General features: G+C 41.0%; 1 protein-coding gene across 1 annotated transcript in view; it reads right to left on the bottom strand.

Moving 5' to 3' along the window:
- The window catches only part of LOC105479135 (calsequestrin 2), a 69,627-nt gene extending 62,354 nt beyond the window's left edge, over positions 1 to 7,273 (bottom strand). Inside the window, exon 1 of the mRNA XM_011736946.2 lies at positions 6,815 to 7,273. Within this exon, the coding sequence (XP_011735248.2) occupies positions 6,815 to 7,048 (234 nt within the window). The 5' untranslated portion in view covers positions 7,049 to 7,273. The remainder of the gene's footprint in view (positions 1 to 6,814) is intronic.
- Between the last annotated feature and the right edge of the window lie 14,252 nt (positions 7,274 to 21,525).

Genomic DNA, 21,525 nt, shown 5'->3' with positions numbered 1-21,525 from the left:
AGGAGGAGGAGGAGAAGGAGAAGGGGAGGAGGAAGAGGAAGAAGAGGAGGAGGAGGGAGGGGAGGTGTTTAAAAAGTGCACATGAGTCTTGTCAATGATGATGCTGGGCACATTGCAAAGCCTGAAGAGGCTGCAGTCACTCTCAGCTAAAGTTTACTTTTTATTGATATACAGATAGTTTAGGAGACTGAGGCCTGAAGGAAGAAGGAAGCTCAGTCTGGTAGGGGCTCTGGCAGACTGATAGCAGCAGCATCAAGAGATCCGCTAAACAGCTGCAAAACTCAGAGGCCTACATCACACAGGATTATGATTCTTGATCCTGTCATAGACAATGAAACCAGCATCCCTCTCCCCTACAGGGCCTAATAGATAATTTGTGTGAGTCATCATCTAAAAATTATTGGAAAGTAACCTATGTTTCAGCATGGGAAATTGGTTTGCATTTTTAGGTAGTGGTCCTGCCATTTAATACCCAAGATAGCTTAGGAGAGATCCCCTGGACAGGCACTGTGTGGATGGCAGCAGAGCATCCCAACAGACTCTATTGGTGAGCTACAGTGAGACCTTCTTAAGCAGGAAAAGCAGAAGAACCCCACCAAGGGTACACAGGGGAGCAGCCTTAGACCTTGAACTCTAGTTGCAGCCTGTTGAAAAACTACAAGACCAGCAGGTCGACCTGGTTCAACTTCCAAGAAAACGTGGCCATTTTTGTGCCAAGACTCCAGGTTTTCTGCCTGCTCAAGGGACCTATTTCACCCTAAAGAATGAACCAAGCTTTACTGTTCACAATCCAGAAAGTGTTACTTGTTCTTTATCCATACATTCACTGATACATTCATTTACTCATGCAAAGATTATTGAGTGTCTGTTAATAGCAATGAAAATTTGATAAGTGAATGAATTATTTCTATTCAGGGATTTACAATGCTGGTTTTCATGTTCTGAAACACTCTCTAGCTGCCTGAAAAAAATCCCCCATAGCTTTCCTTAATCCAGTAAATGCATATTGGCTACAGGTTAGTCTACTTAGTTGCTATTCCCCCCTCTCCACCCTGCCACCCAAAACACAGATACATGGCTAATAGCATCAATTTTAACTATGAAACATGTGAATACAAAATGAAAAGTGCCCAGAGGTCCTAGAACTGAGCTCTGAGGTCTTTGCATGTCTCTTTCCTCCTTTCCTTCTATAGACGATTTAAGTGGCCATAAAATTATTTCTACGTAAGTGTGAAGCTCACCAGGAAAAGGCTTTTGTCCTTTTCTTGTCTTCTTTTTCAGGTTGGAATGCCGGACACCTAGCAGTGAAGTGGTGTAGAGGAAAAGATAAAGGTCTTGGAGTTAGGGATAAGATCTGTGTTAAGGCAGAAGGGGAAGAAGAAGGAATCGATTCCTCATCCCAGGCTGGGTGCTGGGCAGAACGGAAATGCCATGTGTAGAGGGCTCAGGAATTCACAATGTGGAGGCCATGTTGCTCATGCCTGGCCAGCTGGGGCTCCACCTGTCATGTTGTCGTGTGACCAGTGCATTCATTTAGTTGTGTTTTTGAGTTACAAGCAGTTTCTTGATCCTTGCCCAATGTGAACTTGGCTCAGTTTGCTTTTGTTTTGCTTTGCTTTGCTTTGCTTTTTGCTTCCCCTATTACCAAGTTTGATTTTCACTCAGGTTGTTCTCATGAGGCTTCTAATCTAGAGGGAAAAATCCAACCCATGTCTCCATGGGGGCAAAGGGTAAGATAGAAAGGATTAGAAGGAAACTGGAAGCACCTCTCGAAGTAGGTGAGACTGAACCATGTCTGAAAATGGGGCAAAGCCTAATTTAATAAATGATATTGATGAGGTGGTTGAACATAGCCGACACAGGCTCAGCAAAGCCTTGAGAGCAGAGGGAATGCCAAACAGGGGTACATTGAGAGCGGCCTGTGACCACCGGCAAGTCACTCCTCCTCCCAGCCCCAGAGAGGAGGAGTGAATAAGCAGTAAGAGGAGGAGTGAATCAAACTGGCTGGGAATAAGCAAGATGGCAATGCATTTCCAGTCCCCAGCTCCCAAGGCCTGGTTTCCTCAGTTTGTAAACTGATGGGGTTGGTTGCACTGTGTTTAGAATCCTGACAAAATAGTGAGTGTGGGCTGAAAGAAGCCAGCATTTGTTAAGTATCTTCTGTGTGCCAGAGCTATGCTCCTGCTGGGCAGCCTCATTCAATCCTCACAACAGCACTGTCATCTCCACCTTGCAAATAAGGAAGCCAGCTCTATCTGATCTGGAAGCCCATGTTAGAGTATGCCATCTCTCAAGCACTTCAACCTCAGGGAAATGGTGATGCTGAAGGACTTTTCTCTGGCAATATTTATAGGACACGATAGGAGCAGCGGCTTGCACAGCAGTTTCAAGAAAAAAGAGGAAGCAGGAAACAAAGCCACAAGGAGAAACTGAATTCCCTGACCATCTCCTCTGTCTCTGAGTCCTGTAATGCTAGTGGAAGTTGGCCACTGTGGTGTGACTAAATTAACTATCTTGGCGGAAGCTGCAAGAGACAGCATGCAAAATTGCAACTCCTTTTATAATTTGTGTTGACATCCCAGTAGAAAAATGAGAAAAGGCATAGAAAAATAATTTATGGAAGAAAAAAATATATAAATGGCAAAACAATTTTATGGAAAACTTTAGCCAGAAATCAAAAAGAAGTGTTCATTAAAACAATAATGAAAAAATAAAGATTTTTAAAACTCTAAAAATTATGTCAGGATCCAAATATATGGTAATTATTTTTAAAATATGTATGATGATACACTGGAATACTATGCTGGTATTAACATTACTGTTTAATAATATAGAAATACAATATACGGATGTGAAGAAAAGCTGGAAACAAAACTGTATAAATGGTAGAATTCCGAATTGAAAAATGTGTACTTATGTACAGAAAAAAAAACTGGAAAGAAATCTACCAGAACATTATCCATGTTTATTTTGGTGTGATGACTTTTATTGCCTTTTAGTTCTTTTTCACATACTCTGAAATCTAAGGGAGTATATGCTACTTTGTTGATGAAGAAAGCCAAGCAGGAATCAGAACTACCAGCTGTTTAAGTCAGGGTTACAGCTATGAAATGAGGGGTTCAGAGCAACCTAGATGACTTCCACAGTTCTTTTGAGCTCTAACATTCATTCACTCATTCAACAAGCATGTGTAGAACATCTGCATGGAACTATGGATCATACACTGACCCTTGGGCCCTCCAGAACTGGACTCTGGCCAGACCGGAAAGCAAAGTTTGAGTTTGCTGCCTCCTGGTGTCATATAACTTGCCTATTCCTTGCTAAGCTGCATAGACCTTATCTTCTCCCCCTTCTCCTCTTCCCCTTGTCAAGTCCTGTTCTCACGACAAATTCAGATTCAGGGGATGTAAGTGACTGGCAACATCTCAAAGGTCTACCTCTCCCAGAGGACCTTGACTAAGTCGGGACAAAAATCTTACCCTAAAGAAATGAGGCCCTCTTGGCCAAATTTTAGGAAAAAGCTAGCAGGTGGAAAAATACTTGAGAGCCATCAGAATATGTGCTGTTTTACCAGTAATTCCTACTCATTTCACAAACCAGTTCTGGCTCTTCCTCTTTCCTCTACTCTCCCCGAGAAACTTACAAGTTGCTCTATTGTTACAGCAACCTCCCTGCACTGTAGCTCTTAGTTCGCGTGTTTTCTTCCGTGTTCAGCTGTGAGCCACTTGAGGGTCTCATGTTCCCTGTATCCACAGCATCTATCCCAGCACCCCAACATAAAGTAGGTGGCACATGCATGACTAATTGAATGGCATTTCAAGTGCCCCTCATCAGGCAGTGACCTCCTGGCTCTGTGGATGAAGCTGTTTCTGGCTCTTTTCATTGACATCCCTTAGAGATGCAGACAAAATATACGTGACTGGCCATAGCGCCCTTGGAGTTTCTTACAATGGGGTGGCCCTAGTGTGAGGAGCTATGAGCTTCTAAGTCCTAGAAATTCCTCAGCTGTTTCAGCCTAGGGATGGCAACTCCTCACTGGAGAGCGAAATCAACTTAATAGGTTGAGATCGATTTTTAAAGTGAAATAGAAGAGAACGGGATAAAAATAGAAAAAAATTTTTTTAATTCCCCAGGTAATAATAATAAGTATAGTTCCATGAAATTTTTGTTTCTGGTGTGTGTGTGTCTGTGTGTACTGGGTCATAGTCAGTTATAATAAAAAGTGTCAGAAGCTGCCTTAAGCTGCAAGGGGGAAGGGAGCCGCCTCCCCTCCAGCTATTTGCCCATGGCTGAGACCACACTGCCTGATGGATGGACACTGGGAACTACCTCCTCTTTTCCCCCTACCCCCTAACAGCCACAGCCCTGGAAGCTGGCAGACTATTTTTCTTAGTGCAAGTGTGGGGTCTAGAGGATTAAGAGGACAAAATAGTTATTTTGACGATGACAAAAGTTTAAAGACGTGTTCACTCTTTCCACTCATGGACTTCTTGGAGCCATTTTTTCCCTTGATGCTGCACCTGACAAGTATCTCAACAAAGGCCTGCCCCTTCCTCACCTTCACTAATGGAGCCCAGGCCTCCGCCTCGGTTTGGACTTTTGCATAAGCAGTGCCTCCAGGCCATGTACTTCTCGGCCATGCTGGTGGTACAGCTGGCATCATCAGACCCGGGCCCAGAGGCTGAGCAACTCTGTTTAAGGAAGACTCTTGAAACCGTCTTAAACAGTCTACCCAGAAGCCCTTTGGGCATTTTCGCACTGATTTCAGGAGAGGCGCAGTATAGGTATCACGTACTGCCTTCATCTGCAGTAGCTGTGTAACCTTGGACAACTTAGCCTCTCTGCTTCAGTTTCCCCATCTATAAAATGGAATTGGTAACTGTACCTACTTAATAGAATAAGGATTAAGCAAGCTAACACATACCAAGTGCTTAGGACAGTCCCTGTACTTAGTAAGCATTTAATTAACATTATTATTATTTAATCATTTCTTAGGCCTGCATGATAGTTATTATTTTTCTATATTTATAGATAAGAAAATGAGGCTCTGAGAAATTACGTAATTTGCCCTGCGTCCTATGCCTAGTAGAGACAAAGCCAGAACTTAAATCCGGATATCCTGACTTCAAGTTCTGTGTTCTTTTTCTCCTAATGATGCCTCACTCCAGCTTTAGCAGCCTAGGGGCATCAAATTAACTCCTGTCGTGAACTTTTCCTTATCGGTCTCTGCTGGGCTGGCACCCAACTGTGGAAAGGGCACTCTTGGATCAAAGGTGTCTGGAGGGATGGTAAGCCCAGGGGAAGTTCCTGTTCATGATTTTGCATAGTCTTTGGGGACATATATACTTGGGGGAGCTAGAGATAGATAGATAGATAGATAGATAGATAGATAGATAGATAGATAGATAGATAGATAGATAGATGATAGAAAGAGATTTCTTTTTAAAAAATTAGAATCAGAAATGAATGTCCTTGACTGTACTGGCCAACCAAAGGCAATCTTTTGGAGTTCTAGGCTAACTGGACAGCAATGAGCATATAGGGGAGAATCCTTATGCCTTCTATTAAGTTTTCATAACAATGTCTCTTGATAACTGAGTATGGCAGTTTGAAATGGAGATACAATGTAAGTGTTGGTTTCATGGGCTAAGCAGCAGCTAAGTTCTATGTCCTGTTCTTTTCCAGCCTGTGATTTGCTCATTTCTATAGAATAAAGTCTTAATAACTATCCCTGCTTTCTCTTTTCTTGCAACCCACAGAGAGAACTGAACTTCCACATTCAGCACTCAAGGTTGGAAATATATTTTTGATGTATTTGGGATAGTTTTGCTGGATTTTATGACAGTCAATGTTTCAATTGGAAAAAATTCAAATCCACATGGGTTTTATACGATAATTCTGTTAATCAAACTGTTTCATCAACCTGAGTTCTCTGATTGCACTGGTTAATAAACTGTAATTCTCAAATATCCTTTTCACAGGTTTGCGCCTGGGCTAGGCATGGGGACTGATGAGGCATCTTGGTGCCCACTAGCATTCTTGGCACCCTCAGGCACTCTTAAAGTATAAGCCACCTTAAGCTGTCCAGGAGGAGCTGCAGGAATAGTTTCTGGGGCACTCGCAAAGGATTAGAAAATGGGCCCCAGTGCCAGGTTACAAACAGGCAGGCCATGTAATGCGGATAAAATAAGAACTGACTTCAGCTCTGCCCTAAAGTCACACCAACAACTTTCTGAGGAAAAAAAAAAAAATCACATAAATGAATATGCCGCTCAGAAAATCTGCACACAACTACATTCTGTAATGCTGACTGACAGCAAATCACAAGAGAGGAGAGTCATTTAGTGATATTTTCCATCTGACCCCCAGAGAGAGGCAAGGTCAAGTAACTCTGGTCTCTCCAGGATCACAGGGAGATTTGAGGGAGCAGAGTGGGCACACTGAGTGACATCCACAAGTAGTCCCTGGATTTCATTTCAGCCAACCGTTTTAACAACAGTTTCTGCATTCTATCTGGGAAACAGTGACTGGGACAAGGGCCCTTGAAAAGTCAAGGGGGCCATAGAGACTTTACATCAGACCCATCATAGTGTAGCACGTTTGGTCCTCTTCATTTGAAGAGTTAGGACCCACCCCTCATTGTTCACACACCCCAGCTATGCAACAAGGGCATCTGATTCACATGAGGCCAAAATAAAGCAGACCTCAGTATATATTCTCTGCATCCTCGTTCCCATATCCCAACCCCTGGCCAAAGGCATTCCCTCAGCACCTCACTGAGGCAGCGCGGACAGCACGCCCTTTGATTACTTACCTCAAGCACGATTTCTTTCAGTTGGAACTGTTTTTGCGCGACCTTATCTGAAGACACCGGCTCGTGGTAGTAGAGGCAGAGCAAGTCATATTTCTTTAAAACCTGCTTGAAGTTCTTCTCGGAAAGACTTACCACTCTGTCCTTCCCATCATATGTGGGGAAATTAAGCCCCTCTTCTGCCCTGCAAGAGGACAGAAAATAAACCCCCACAATAAACAAGTGAGTTCTCTTCATTTGGAAAAATTTTTGTTTCTTGTTCCCAAATATGCCGTGTGCAGAAGAAAGGACAGAAGACTATTAGAGGCCTTGTTGAGCCAAGCAGGGAGCAGACAGGCTGATTTTGTCTCTCTTCTTTGCCCTTCCTGGGGCGGAGAAGTGACTCTTCACCTCCTTGGGTCCAGCCAGCTCTGGAATCGTGGGCTCAGGACAAAGAGCAGAGGCGCACACACTCACACACACACGCACACACACACACACGCACGCGCGAGAGTAGAAAAACAGCCAAGCTAGGGAGGCTGGGAGGCCAAGCCCCAGATACCTTACATAGCTCTGCTCAGCCTCTGTCTCATTAGGAACTCCATTTTTAGGATGCAGTTGTTTCAGGCTAAAAATAAATCATGCAATGAATAAAAAAGTTAGATACGACACTGTAGAGGGATTCGCTGATACAGTCTGTCCGAATGGCGAAGAGGGAAGAGGCAGGAGGAAAAAGACAAGAATGTGCACGCATGAAATAAGGAGGCTAGAAAGGTCAAAGAAGAGAAAGAAACTCGAGAGGGAGAGAGATAAGGGACTATGGTGCCAATAAGCAAATGAGGAGTTCAAACATACAGAATGACACTCATGCATTACTGAATTGTTCAATCACTCCAGGGAGGTAACTCAGCCTGTGGTTGCTCACCCTCTGTTCCTCACTGCAACATGAAACAAAACGGAGCCCCAAGGTAGACTTCCTCATGTTCTACTCCTGTTTTTTTCTGCCTTCCATCCTCTCTTCTTAAAAATCCTCTGCCAGCCACTGGGCGAGGGGTGCAGGGACACCCTGCTGAACCCAGCTGACACCAGAAGAATCTGTCCTCATTAGAATAAAATGAAACAAGGTTCACAGCTCAAATCCCTACTCAGCCTTTTAACAGCTAATGAACTTTGGAGGGTCACTTGCCCCCTCTGATGATCAGTTCCCCTCTATGTAAAGTGGGGATGATAATAACCATAAAGTTTAAAACACATAGATGAACAAGCATGGCACAAAATAGGCGCTCAAAAATGGTAGCTATTGTACTTACTTCTCACTGGAGCTGGTGGAACATTGGTTATATAATGGATATTTGTCTGGATATAATGGATATTGTTTCTAATATGAATGGTTTGTGAACCCTTTCTTGTCCATTTTCTCCTTGAATCCAGTAGGCAACTGGGGTAGAAGTGATCAGGGCTCATCCCACCACTGAGCTAACAGCAACTTGTCTGAGTTTGCTTGCTCTAACTGCCAGAGCAAGAATTCCACCCTGCCTCAAAGCTGCTGCTCCTGGTTGTCTTGCCTCTGACTCTGGGTGATTCCCTTGCAAACACCCCTTTTCTTAAGTACCTTCTTGACCATCTCTTCCAGTCCAACCCTAGTCCAGTCATGTCTCTCCACTCTTCAAAGGCATCTAGGGCACTCATGATTCTGACCAAGTTTCTGTTCTCCTTCAGTTATAAATCAGCTTTGAAAAGACAGAGTACTCTGTCACACACAGCTTTTGCAGGCGTTAGAGGGCAAAGAGAAGATCTGTGGCCTCTATGAGTAAGGCAAGGCTCCCCTGCAGTCAGAGGGCCTTACATTGAGAGTCAGGCTGATGAGGGGTTGTCTTGATGCTACACTTTCATGTGCAGGAAGTTGGGGCCTTGAAGAACCCATCACTAAAACCCTTGACAGCCTTCCATTCTTTCTAATGGTGTAGTCTCTAAGTTTTCAAAAGATGGAGCCAAGAATATCCATGCTAAGGTGCACTTAGCTTTCCAAGTCAGTGGCAAGCATGCAAGATCTCTGCTTTCTTTAGGAAATTTAAGGGGGAAAAGATTTCTGAGTGAAACAATGTGTGTCTTGTCTTTTTGAGGTCAGCCTCCCCAAACTGTTCCCAGTTGTCTTGATCTCACTGGGTTACCTTTATTTAGAATTTGCTCCACTTTTCTTAATATGTAAGTAGGTTTAACTGTTACTGAAAAATCGGGAGATATTTAAAGTCAAAGTCCTTGAATTTCCTTCTGACTTATAATTGACAAAACTATAAGGGAAAAGAAATAATTTAGATCACGGACTCGATTTGGGCCAGGCAGCCCAGCCCTGAGAACAGGCAGCCACTGACATATGCTGTGGTGATCATGTTTCCCCCAAGCAGCCACGGTAGATATGAGGTCTACATTCATGCCCCACTCTCAGCAAGAGGTAGGTTTTCATAGTTTGCATTTAACATGCCAGGCTTATTTTCTATCGGCCTTTCATTTTCCTATTTTTGTTTTTCCTCTGCCTTATTGATCACCAACTTTAATTATTTTTCTTTTTCTTTTCTTTTCTTTTTCTTTTCTTTTTTTTTTTTTTTTGAGATGGAGTTTCGCTTTTGCCGCCCAGACTGGAATGCAATGGCCCTATCTCGGCTCACCACAATCTCCACCTCCCAGGTTCAAGCCATTCTCCTGCCTCAGCCTCCCGAGTAGCTGGGATTACAGGCATGCACCATCACGCCTGGCTAATTTTGTATTTTTATTAGATACGAGGTTTCTCCATGTTGGTCAGGCTGGTCTTGAACTCCCAACCTCAGGTGATCCGCCTGCCTCAGCCTCCCAGAGTGCTGGGATTACAGGCATGAGCCACCCGGCCCAGCCAATTCATTTATTTTTTAAACAAAGAATGCTTCACACATTTCTGAGTCAACCTTACCTCCTGCAAATCAGCTGTTTTGTTCCAGCTTTAACTGCAGCCCAAGCCAATGTGTCATGCACTTCTAGTTTATGTGGTTGTGCTGAAATGTTTTATGTGCCATTAGTAGGTACTTTTTGTTTTGTTTTTGAACAAGGGGTAGAACAAAACACACAAATCAATACAAATAAATGTTTATTGTTGTCACAATATATGGCATAGGCCCCTTGTTTTCCTAACCATTTCCAGTCCTTCACTGTGAGTGGTGGCCACCTAGAGTCCCTTAATCTAACCTAGCTCATTTACTTTGTTTATTCTTGACAGGTGGCAGAATGATTTTCTCTCAGACCATTTTATCTACAAAGAGAAACGTATGTCTTTTCTCACGCCTCCCTTCGAAGGTCTGCAGGTCTCTATCTGGGTGCCTCTGAGGCGGCTTAGCGAGAAAGAACCGCCCCCAGAAAGGCAGGAGACCTGGGTTCCGCCTGCCTGCGTGATTAGGTTAGGAGCCCTCAGGCTGGGGCCCTAGCACTCGAAATTTGTGAAAGAGGGTTAGAGTCACCAAGCTCCTACGGCCCCCTTTCTGGCTCTAAGATGTTAAAATCTGTTACAAGATTTTCTTTTACCAGGATGGGCCTCAGCCCAACACACAGGTGTGATGAAGTTTGATGAATGTTAGCTGCGGAGGAGGGTTTTGATGGGCGTGACTCCGGACGAGTCCAAGCTTGCCTCTTCTCCAAGGCAAAGATCGCCTACAAAGTCACTGCTGCCAATGCCCCCTTCGTTGGCTAAAATACTCCACCCAGTGGACAAAACAGAAAATGGCCTATTTCTTTGCTCTGGTTCCTGGAGGGAAGCACAGCCTGGTAGAAAGAATGCAGAAATACTAGGGTCTAGAGCCCTGTGCCCCATGAGCCTCCGGCATCCTCTGGACAGATCTAAACAAGTTTGTTAGCAACTCCAAGGCCGTCCTTTTCTCTCAACTTTATCAGGTGGTCCCTGGAGCCTTCCTGCCTCCTCTGCACGAGGAAACTCCTCAACAGAAACAAGCAGAAAGAGCTCAATGTTATCCTGAAAAAGAGCCCCAAAGCTCCAATATGAGTCCAGGTTTTGACAAATGTCACTTCCTTAAGGAGGCCCTCAGTGTAGACCAGGAGCTGACACTGAGTCCCCTTACACACTGTACTTCTCCTTGGAAACACTTCTCTCACGGGAGAGCCTTCTCCCTCTCCCGGCTGAACCTCATTGCTGCAGGGGCAGCATCTGCTCACAGCATCCTCATAGCAAGTAGTAGTTTTCATTAAATGCTTAGTAAATAAATCTGTAGCATTACTTTGTGGCCTGGCCCCGTGGCTCACACCTGTAATCCCAGTACTTTAAGAGGCTGAGGTGAGAGGATCACCTGAGGTCAGGAGTTTGAGACCAGCCTGGCCAACATAGCAAAACCCCATCTCTACTAAAATACAAAAAGACAGGCATGATGGCACCTGCCTGTAATCCTAGCTACTCGGGAGGCTGAGGCAGGAGAATCGTTTGAGCCCAGGAGGCGGAGACTGCAGTGTGCGGAGATTGCACCACTGCACTCCAGCCTGGGCGACAGAGCCAGACCCCGTCTCAGAAAGAAAAAAAAAAGCCAGGTATTTTAACAGCAGAAACAAGAGAAAGAGAGAGGGAGAAGGAAGGAAGGAGACGGGAAGGAAGGAAGGAAGGAAGGGAGGAAGGAAGGAAGGAAGGAAGGAAGGAAAAAAATTTAATTCAGTAGACAAGAACAGATAAATGGAAAGCTTAGGGCTACTTTGTCCTGGAACTAGGGGGGAAATACAGGGTTCTCAGGGGTAGCAGTAAAATAACAGAAAAAAAAACCTGAATATGGAGGTCATATCAAAGGGTCCAAATGGAGGGTATGGTAGGCGGAACAGTGCCCCCCATTCCCCCAACCCCCCACAGGATGTCCAGTATAATCCTCAGAACCTGTGTGTGTGTGTATGTGTGCGTGTGTGTGTGTGTGTGTGTGTGTGTTGCCTAATATGACCAAGGAGACTTTGAAGATGTGATTAAGTTCTGGATTAGCCTGGATTATCCTGATGGATGCTTGTGAAACAGAGGCAAGAGGGTCAGAGTGAGAGAAGGAGATGGAGGATGGAAGCAGAGGCTGGAATGACACAGGCCAGCAGCCAAAGCATGTAGGCAGCCCCTATCTGAGAGGTAGAAAAGGCCAGGAGAGGATTTTCCCTGAAAGCCTCCAGGAGGAATGCAGCCCCGCATCCCATTTTAGACTTTTAACCTCCATAACTGTAAGACAATACATTTGTGTTGTTTTAACCACTAAGTCTGTGGTAATTTGTTACAGCAGCAATAGGGAACTGAGGGTGACAGTGAAAACCGACTCCTAAAATGACAAAAAGCTGCCTATCCTATATCCTCAGCTTTTTTGCCTGCAAAGTAACCTGTACCTTCACGTAGCCCCATTGCCTGTACCAGACAGATGTGAAAACAACTCAGCACAGCGCAGTTGATAGGGTCGTTTACATTTATGGCTCCTTTGGTCCTCACTCCATGAGGGAGTTGGGACGTATGTTTCTTGGGGCAAGTCACTGACACCTCTCAAGGCCTCTGAAATAATCTAGATCCACATTCTCCTACTTTTTTGACCTTTCCTTTTTATGGTAATATACCATCTCTCAATATCTCTCCTTAGGAGTTTTTTTAAAGTTGCCATTTTTGTGTAATATATTTAAAAAGAAATGATTTTCAAATATATCTAGGTTGACATATTATTACAGACTCTTATAAAATTCATTTTAATATCTTTCCTAATAATCATATACAGAATGAAGATAGATTATAATTTGTCAGTTTATAAATGATTCATCGTTTCATTGAATTAAAATAGACAACAGAAAGGTTGATTTGTTAGCAAATGTTTAAATGGCGTATTGGTTTAGGAAACAAATGTATATGAGAAATAAAGATTGAACTTTTTCCTTTTTTTAATTTGTTTAATTGAGATATAATTGATATACAAGAAATTGCACATATTTAAAGTGTGACATTTGACACATTTTGGCATATGCATACACACATGAAACTATCACCACAATCAAGATATTTAATATATCCACTGCCTACAAGTTTCTTGAGCCCTTTTATAATCCATCCTTCTTCCCTCCTCCTCCCCCTAGTCCTTAGGCAACCTCTACTCTTTTTTGCCACTATAGATTAGTTTTTATTTTCTATAGTTTTATGTAAATGGAATCATACATTACCTATTCTCTTTTTTTTTCTTTGATGTGGCTTCTTTCACTCAGCATACCTGTTTCGAGATTCAGTAACGTTGCATATATTAATTGTCATTCATTTTTATCACTAACTAGAATTATATTGTATCAACATATACAATTTGTTTATTCTTTCCCCATGAATGGAAATTTGTGTCATTTTTACATGTAAAGCTACTATGACAATTAAAATCTGTGATTCAATCTAGTTAATATAGTATGAATAAGTATGAATCAAAGTAGGGGTTTTTGGCATATTCCATTTTTCTGTATTATACTATTTCTTGAAAAGACTCCAATTCTACTGAATTGCCTTAACATGTTTGTTAAAAAGTGGTCATCCAGCCAGATGTGGTGGCTCACACCTGTAATCTTAGCACTTTGGGAGGCTGAGGTGGTTGGATCACTCGAGGTCATGAGACCAGCCTGGCTGACATGGTGAAATCCCATCTCTACTAAAAATACAAACATTAGCTGGGTATGGTGGTGGGTGCCTGTAATCTCAGCTACTCCGGAGGCTGAGGCAGAAGAATCGCTTAAGAATCACTTGGAGGCGGAGGTTGCAGTGAGCCGAGATGGCGCCACTACACTCTAGCCTAGGGGACAAAGTGAAATTCTGTCTCCAAAAAAAAAAAAAAAGTGGTCATCCGTATATATGTTAGTCTATTTCTGGGCTCTCTGTTTTGTTCCTTTTATTTATCTTTCTAAAATGTCAATGCTGTGTATTAGTTTTGATTACTGTAGCTCTGAAAGTCTTGAAATCAGGTACTGTTAGCTGTCCAACTTTCTTCTTCTTTTTCAAGTTATTTTGGTTATTCTAGGTCCCCTACACTTCCATATGAACTTTAGAATCGGTTCAACAGTTCTAAAACAAAAATCTGTTGGGATTTTTATTGGGGAGAATTCATATCTTTGCAACACTGAGTCTTCTGAAACATGAACAAGATATATCTCTCTATAAACTTAAGTCTTTAATTTCTTTCGGAAATGTCTTATAGTTTTCCCTATTTAGGTACTAGATCTTTCATCAGGTTTAATCTTTAAGTATTTCATATTTTGGTGCTTTAAAAAAAGATAAAGTTTTGTGTTTTTTATTTCAATTTGTTTGTTGATAGTAAATATAAATAAAATTGATTTTTTGTGTGTTGGTGTTGTATCCTGTAAACTGGCTAAATTTATTAGTTCTAGAAGCTATTTTGTAGAACCCATTAGATCTTCTTTATAGATGTTATTTGGTCTGCAGATAAAGACCTATTTATTTCTTCGGTTGAAATTTGGATGCCTTCTTTTGTTTCTATGGTTTGTTTTATTGCACTAACTAGAACCTTGAGTACAATGTTAAACAGACATAGTAACTGTAAACATCCTTATCTTGTCCCTGATCTTAGGAGAAAAGAGTTCAGTTCACTTACCGGCAGGGTGGTAGCTACAGTTTTTGTTTGTTTGTTTTATATAGATGCCGTTCGCTAGGGTTGGGAAATTGACTTCTTTTCCTAGTTGGTTGAAAGTTTTCCTCAAGAATGGATACTGCATTTTGTCAAATACTTTTTCTACATCCATAGAGATGATCATATGTTGGTTTTTTTTTTTTACTGTGTTGATTTGGTAAATTACCAACTTGATTTTTTTAAGTTAAATCAACGTTGGACTTCTAGTATAAACCCCATTTGGTCATGATGTATTATTATTTTTATAAATTTTTCAATTTCATTTATGAGAACTTTGTTTGGAATGTTTGCACCTTTGTTCATGAAGGATATTGATCTGACATTCTTGTGGTGCAGATCTGCTGACAATTCTTTTAGCTTTTGTTTGTTTGAAAATGTTTTCATCTTGCTTTTTTTTTTTTTTTTTTTTGAAAGATATTTTTACTGGGTAAAAGTTTTAGGTTGACTTTTTTTTCTTTCAGTACTTTAGAGTTGCTCCACTGTTGTCTTATTTACATTCTTTTCTATAAGTAATTACTGTCATCCTTATGGTTGTTCCATTGTATATAATTTCTTTCTTCCTCTGACTGTTTTCAAGATGTTGTTTTCATCAATAGTTTTGAGTAATTTCATTATGATGTGACTTGCTTTAGTGATTTTTTTTTCATGTTTCCTGTGCTCCTTGGATCTGGGCATTCATAGTTTTCCTCAGATTTGTTAAATATTTGGCCATTATTTCTTCAAATGGCTTTTCTGTCTTCTCCCCATTCTTAAGGGATTCTCATTATATATGCTAAGCCACTTGGGGTTTCCTAACTCATGTTCTTTTTATTTTCTAAAATTATTATTATTCGTGTTTCATTTTGTATAGTTTCTATTGCTGCGTCTTCAAATTTGCTAATCTTTTCTTTTTTAACATATAATCTTTTGTTAATACCAGTTAGTGTTGTTTCATTTTGGAAATTATGGTGTCCACCTCTAAAAGCCCGAGTTGGGTCTTTTAAATATTTCTTTGTCTTAAATTAGGTTTTTAAAGATATGAAATACAATTACAATAACCATTTTAATGTTGTTGGCTGCTAATTCTAATATCTATGCCAGTTCTGAGTCAGTTTCAATTATTATTCTTCTCATCAGCATGATTCATATTTTTCTGCTTCTTTGAGTACCTAATAATATTTAATTAGAGGCAAGACCTTGTACATTTTACTTCATTAGTTACTGATTTAAAAAATATTTTTAAATCTTTTCTACTTTTGTTCTGAAATGCAGTTAAGTTATTTGGAAACAATTTGATCCATTCAGGTCTCTCTTTCTCTCTCTCTCTCTCTCTCTCTCTCTCTCTCTCTATATATATATATATATATATATATATATATATACACACACACACACACACAATTTATATATATATATGTGTGTGTATATATATATACACACACACACTTTAAGTTCTAGGGTACATGTGCGCAACGTGCAGGTTTGTTACATATGTATACATGCGCCATGCTGGTGTGCTGCACCCATTAACTCATCATTTACACTAGGTATATCTCCTAATGCTATCCCTCCCCGCTCCCTCCACCCCCCAACAGGCCCTGGTATGTGACGTTCCCCTTCCTGTGTCCAAGTATTCTCATTGTTCAATTCCTACCTGTGAGTGAGAACATGCGATGTTTGTTTCTTTGTCCTTGCGATAGCTTGCTGAGAATGATGGTTTCCAGCTTCATCTATGTCCCTACAAAGGACAGGAACTCATCCTCTTTTATGGCTGCATAGCATTCCATGGTATATATGTGCCACATTCTCTTAATCCAGTCTATCATTGATGGACATTCGGGTTGGTTCCAAGTCTTTGCTAGTGTGAATAGTGCTGCAATAAACATACGTGTGCATGTGTCTTTATAGCAGCATGATTTGTAATCCTTTGGGTATACCCAGTAATGGGATGGCTGGATCAAATGGTATTTCTAGTTCTAGACCCTTGAGGAATCGCCACACTGTCTTCCACAATGTTTGAACTAGTTTACAGTCCCACCAGCAGTGTAAAATTGTTCCTATTTCTCCACACCCTCTCCAGCATTTGTTGTTTCCTGACTTTTTAATGATTGCCATTCTAATTGGCATGAGATAGTATGCCATTGTGGTTTTGATTTGCACTTCTCTGATGACCAGTGATGATGAGCATTTTTTGATATGTCTGTTTTCTGTACAAATGTCTTCTTTTGAGAAGTGTCTGTTCATATCCTTTGCCCACTTTTTGATGGGGTTGTTTATTTTTATATTGTAAATTTGTTGAAGTTCTTTGTAGATTCTGGATATTCGCCCTTTGTCAGATGGATAGATTGCAAAAATTTTCTTCCATTCTGTAGGTTGCCTGTTCACTCTAATGATAGTTTCTTTTGCTCTGCAGAAGCTTTCCCAGCACCATTTATTAAGGATACAAAATCAATATGCAAAAATCACAAGCATTCTTATACTCCAATAACAGACAAACAGAAAGCCAAATCATGAGTGAACCCCCATTCACAATTGCTACAAAGAGAATAAAATACCTAGGAATCCAACTGACAAGGGATGTAAAGGAGACCTCTTCAAGGAGAACTACAAACCACTGCTCAACAAAATAAAAAAGGACACAAACAGATGGAAGAACATTCCATGCTCATGGATAGGAAGAATCAGTATCGTGAAAATGGCCATACTGCCCAAGGTAATTTACAGATTCCATGCCAACCCCATCAAGCTACCAATGACTTTCTTCACAGAATTGGAAAAAACTATTTTAAAGTTCATATGGAATAAAAAAAAATAGCCTGTATAGCCAAGACAATCCTAAGCAAAAAGAACAAAGCTAGAGGCATCACACTAACTGACTTCAAACTATACTACAAGGCTACAGTAACCAAAACAGCATGGCACTGGTACCAAAAGAGATATATAGACCAATGGAACAGAACAGAGCCCTCATAAATAACACCACACATCTACAACCATCTGATCTGTGACAAACCTGACAAAACCAAGAAATGGGGAAAGGATTCCCTACTTAATAAATGGTGCTGGGAAAACTGACTAGCCATATGTAGAAAGCTGAAACTGGATCCCTTCCTTACACTTTATACAAAAATTAATACAAAATGGATTAAAGACTTAAATGTTAGACCTAAAACCATAAAAACTCTAGAAGAAAACCTAGGCAATACCATTCAGGACATAGGCATGGGCAAGGACTTCATGACTAAAATGCCAAAAGCAATGGCAACAAAAGCCAAAATAGACAAATGGGATCTAATTAAACTAAAGAGCTTCTGCACAGCAAAAGAAACTACCATCAGCGTGAACAGACAACCTACAGAATGAGAGAAATTTTTGCAATTTACCCATCTGACAAAGGGCTTATATCCAGAATCTACAAAGAACTTGAACAAATTTACAAGAAAAAAATCAAACAACCCCATCAAAAAGTGAGCAAAGGATATGAACAGACACTTCTCAAAAAAAGACATTTATGCAGGCAACAGACACATGAAAAAATGGTCATCATCACTGATCATCAGAGAAATGCAAATCAAAACCACAATGAGATACCATCTCACACCAGTTAGAAAGACTGCCTTCTCTTGTCTTAAACCTTCATCATATTAGTGGCTGAGCCTGGTTGTTGAAAGATAACTGCAAACAACTCCCGGGCTCCATAATTTTTCCTCTAGAAAGATAGTGTGAAGACTTTTTTTTCCCTTCAGAAACAGCCCAGTCATCTCCTCCAATCTCATAAACTAAAATTGAGTCATATGCTCGCACTGAAAGATGGAATCCACTCAGACCCCAGTGGGGTCAGTTCCCTGAAAGCTGGGCTGCCAGAAAGGGGTGGAATACCCAAACAATACTCAGGTCACCGTCAAAAGTCAGAGGATTGAGGGGACTGAGGATATTGCAATCACGATGTCCACTTGGGTGGGCATCAGACCATTTGTAAATGCTTTGTAACATAAGTGTGAACAGTCTCTTCCTTCCTAATAAATGAAAAGCCAAATTTGTTATAATTATGATAGCATCTTTTGCACTCTCATCTTAGATATTTTGGAGACATCTGGATGTGTACATGGGATTTAGATCAGATAAATTAAACTAATAGAGTTATGAAGATCACCTTGAGGTGAACTTGGAGAATTAATAAAATTCGTATGATCCTCTTCCCTTAACTTGTGTTTCATCCAAAGTTTCTTGTATGTTCTTGTCTTTATGTGTTATAGGCACAAATTAGGCAATCTGATGACTAAGAACAAAGACAATTGAAAGCTCTGCAAGAGTCAAAACCACTGTGGCAACTGAGTGATCATCTGAGAGCCTGAGTCAGGAGCTGGCCCATCTGACCCCACTGAGGGCCATGTGGACTAATATATTTAATCAGAGGCACTCAGCAGTTTTATTTTAAGTGGCAAGACATTTAGGTTAGTATTTTAGAACTTATTAAAATAATTGAATAAGATGCCTTAGTGCCATTAATGTCATGAACCCTGGGAACATTGTCACAACTCCCAGCTGAGAAGTGCTGAAACAGACCATTTGTAGGACTCACCACGTCCCAAGTGCTGTACCGAGCACTTTACATGCAACGAAGAATATATATCCTCACAGATACATTGTGAGGTAGTCACTGGCATTGTCTACATTTTACAGATAAATAAAAAGGTGAAAAGAGGTGGTATTCCCTTGCCCGATGTCGCCTGATAGTAGGCAGTAAAGTGTCCCAAGCAGCTGGGATTCTGGCACCAGAGTATGTGTAATTAACCACTACACTGTATGCCTCTGTTAAGTGCTTGGGGCAAATTTTTTAGATAAATAATGGCTTTGGCTTCACATATATGAATAAATCAATGTAAGTGTTGTCTCTGTATTTCATGCCAAGCTCTAGTCTCAGGAAGTATTCTTGCAAGTGCTTTCACTTCTTTTGAGGCTTAATACCAGAAGTTTAGATTAGTGATTCCCATTCAGAGGTGATTTTGATTTGGCAGTGTCTGGAGGCATTTTTGATAGCCACAACTCAGAGATGTGGTGACTGGGGTGTTCCTGGACCCTAGTGAACAGAGCTCAGTGATGTGCTAAATATTCCACAATGCACAAAACAGCTCTCCACTACAAAGAACTGTCCAACCCAAAATGTCACTAGTGCTAAGGTTGAAAAATCCTGAGTTATACTGAAACAGAGCTTGCAATGTGCACATTGAGATCCCCTCTCTGTGGATACTACCCAGAGTTTTGTCCCTGTGACTTGAGTAGCAGTCACCATGGCTAACCCTGCTCACAGAGCCTGAAGAATACATGGCACATTTCATTCCTTGTTTGGTATATGAGCACTGGTTCAGCTTGTATCGCCCTTTATAGCCCTGTCTCCTTGCCTCACAAGCTATGGGATAAGTTTAGAGTGGGAAGAATACTTTCTCCTTAACCGTTCCAGGGCAAGCATTCTGAGTGTGTGTGGCTCTTTTATGTTTTCTGAGTCATGCTTTAATATAATCCTTTGATTCTTCTTTCTGCCTGTCCTGTTTGCTAGGTTCTTGTGGTGGCAGCCACCCAGTCTCTGAAATCCCCTGTCATCCTCAGCACACAACCAGCCTGATGGAGCTGAGGTGCTCAAGCTTCTGTGTGATTTTGTCCTGTTGTCAGAGCTCTCAAGTGCTTTGGAGTGCACAGACACATGACCGAGATGAAGCATGGGGCAGGTCCTTGTGGTGTTGGTGCAGTGGCATCCCGAGGCCTGTGGGCTTATATGAGCAGGAATGATATCCTCTAGGGCAGTATCTCAGCACTGCTTCAGGAATAGCTGCTGTGTCTTGCAACATGTGGTCTGCATTTGTAGCATCCAGAAACATTCCATTGCCACTCCTTCCTAGAGCAAAGGAACTGCTAATCCTCCCTCTGACTCATAACTAAAGCCAGCTTCCAAAGTGGTGAGGTTGCAGAGCTTGAGGGAGGGGCCTCATGGTCATCCCAAATACCTATTCCACTTGTTTGCTGCTCCAATGAATTCCTACACAGTCAGTTAATATTATTATCACTCACTCCAATTTTATAGAGAATCCTTAAACTCTGAGAAGTTAAGTGGTTTTTCTGAGGTGACACAACTAATAAGATGGTGATGCATGCCTATATATTTCACACTCACTACTCTTTGCTGGGTCATTACCAAGAAATGCCTTGGCCTTATCTAATACTGGATGGGACTAATTAAGCCATCCAAGTATCTAAGCAACAAGGATATGTCCACACCAACACACCTGAATGGAACTTCTAGATCTGAAAAACAAAATATTGATGGTCCCCAACTTGTGATGATTCAACTTAACAATCTTTAAACTATACCATGGTGCAAAGGCAATATGCATTCAGTAGAAACCATACTTTGAGTACCCATACAATTGTTCTGTTTTTCACTTTCAATGTAGTATTCAATAAATTACATAGGATAATCAATTATTTCTCATAAAAAAGACATTGTGTTAGATGATTTTGCCCAACTATAGGCAAATATAAGTACTCTGAGCATGTTTAAGGTAGGCTAGGCTAAGCTATGATGTTCAGTAGACTAGGTATATTAAATGCATTTTCAACTTTTTTTCAACTTAGAATGGATTTATTAGGACAGAACCCTATTACAAATAGAGGAGCAAATGTATCTGGAATAAAAAATATACTATATGGGATTAAACCCAGATTAGACATTGGGGTAAAAATAGACCAGTGAACCAGAAGAAATAGCAATGAAAACTATGTAAATAAAGGACAAACAAATTTGAAAAAAATAGACTCCCAGTGACCTGTGAGACAATGATAAATAGCTTATCATACATATAATTGGAAGCCCTGAAAGAGCAGAGAGAGAAGAGATCAGAAAAAAAAATTTTTCAAGAAATAAATGGCTAAAAGCTTTCCACACTTGATGAAAACTATAAACCTACACATTTAAGAAGTTTAACAAACCCCATCAGAGAAAGGATAAAAGGAAAGCAAGGCAAATTATAATGAAATTTCTGGAGACAGAGGATAGCAAGAATTATAAAGCAACCAGAGAAAATACCTTATCTATAGAGGAATAAGTATAAG

This window comes from Macaca nemestrina, chromosome 1 (genome assembly GCF_043159975.1).
Source record: "Macaca nemestrina isolate mMacNem1 chromosome 1, mMacNem.hap1, whole genome shotgun sequence".
Taxonomy (NCBI): domain Eukaryota; kingdom Metazoa; phylum Chordata; class Mammalia; order Primates; family Cercopithecidae; genus Macaca; species Macaca nemestrina.
The sequence above is the reverse complement of the archived record's forward strand: the minus strand, read 5'-3'. Positions and strand labels throughout refer to the sequence as shown.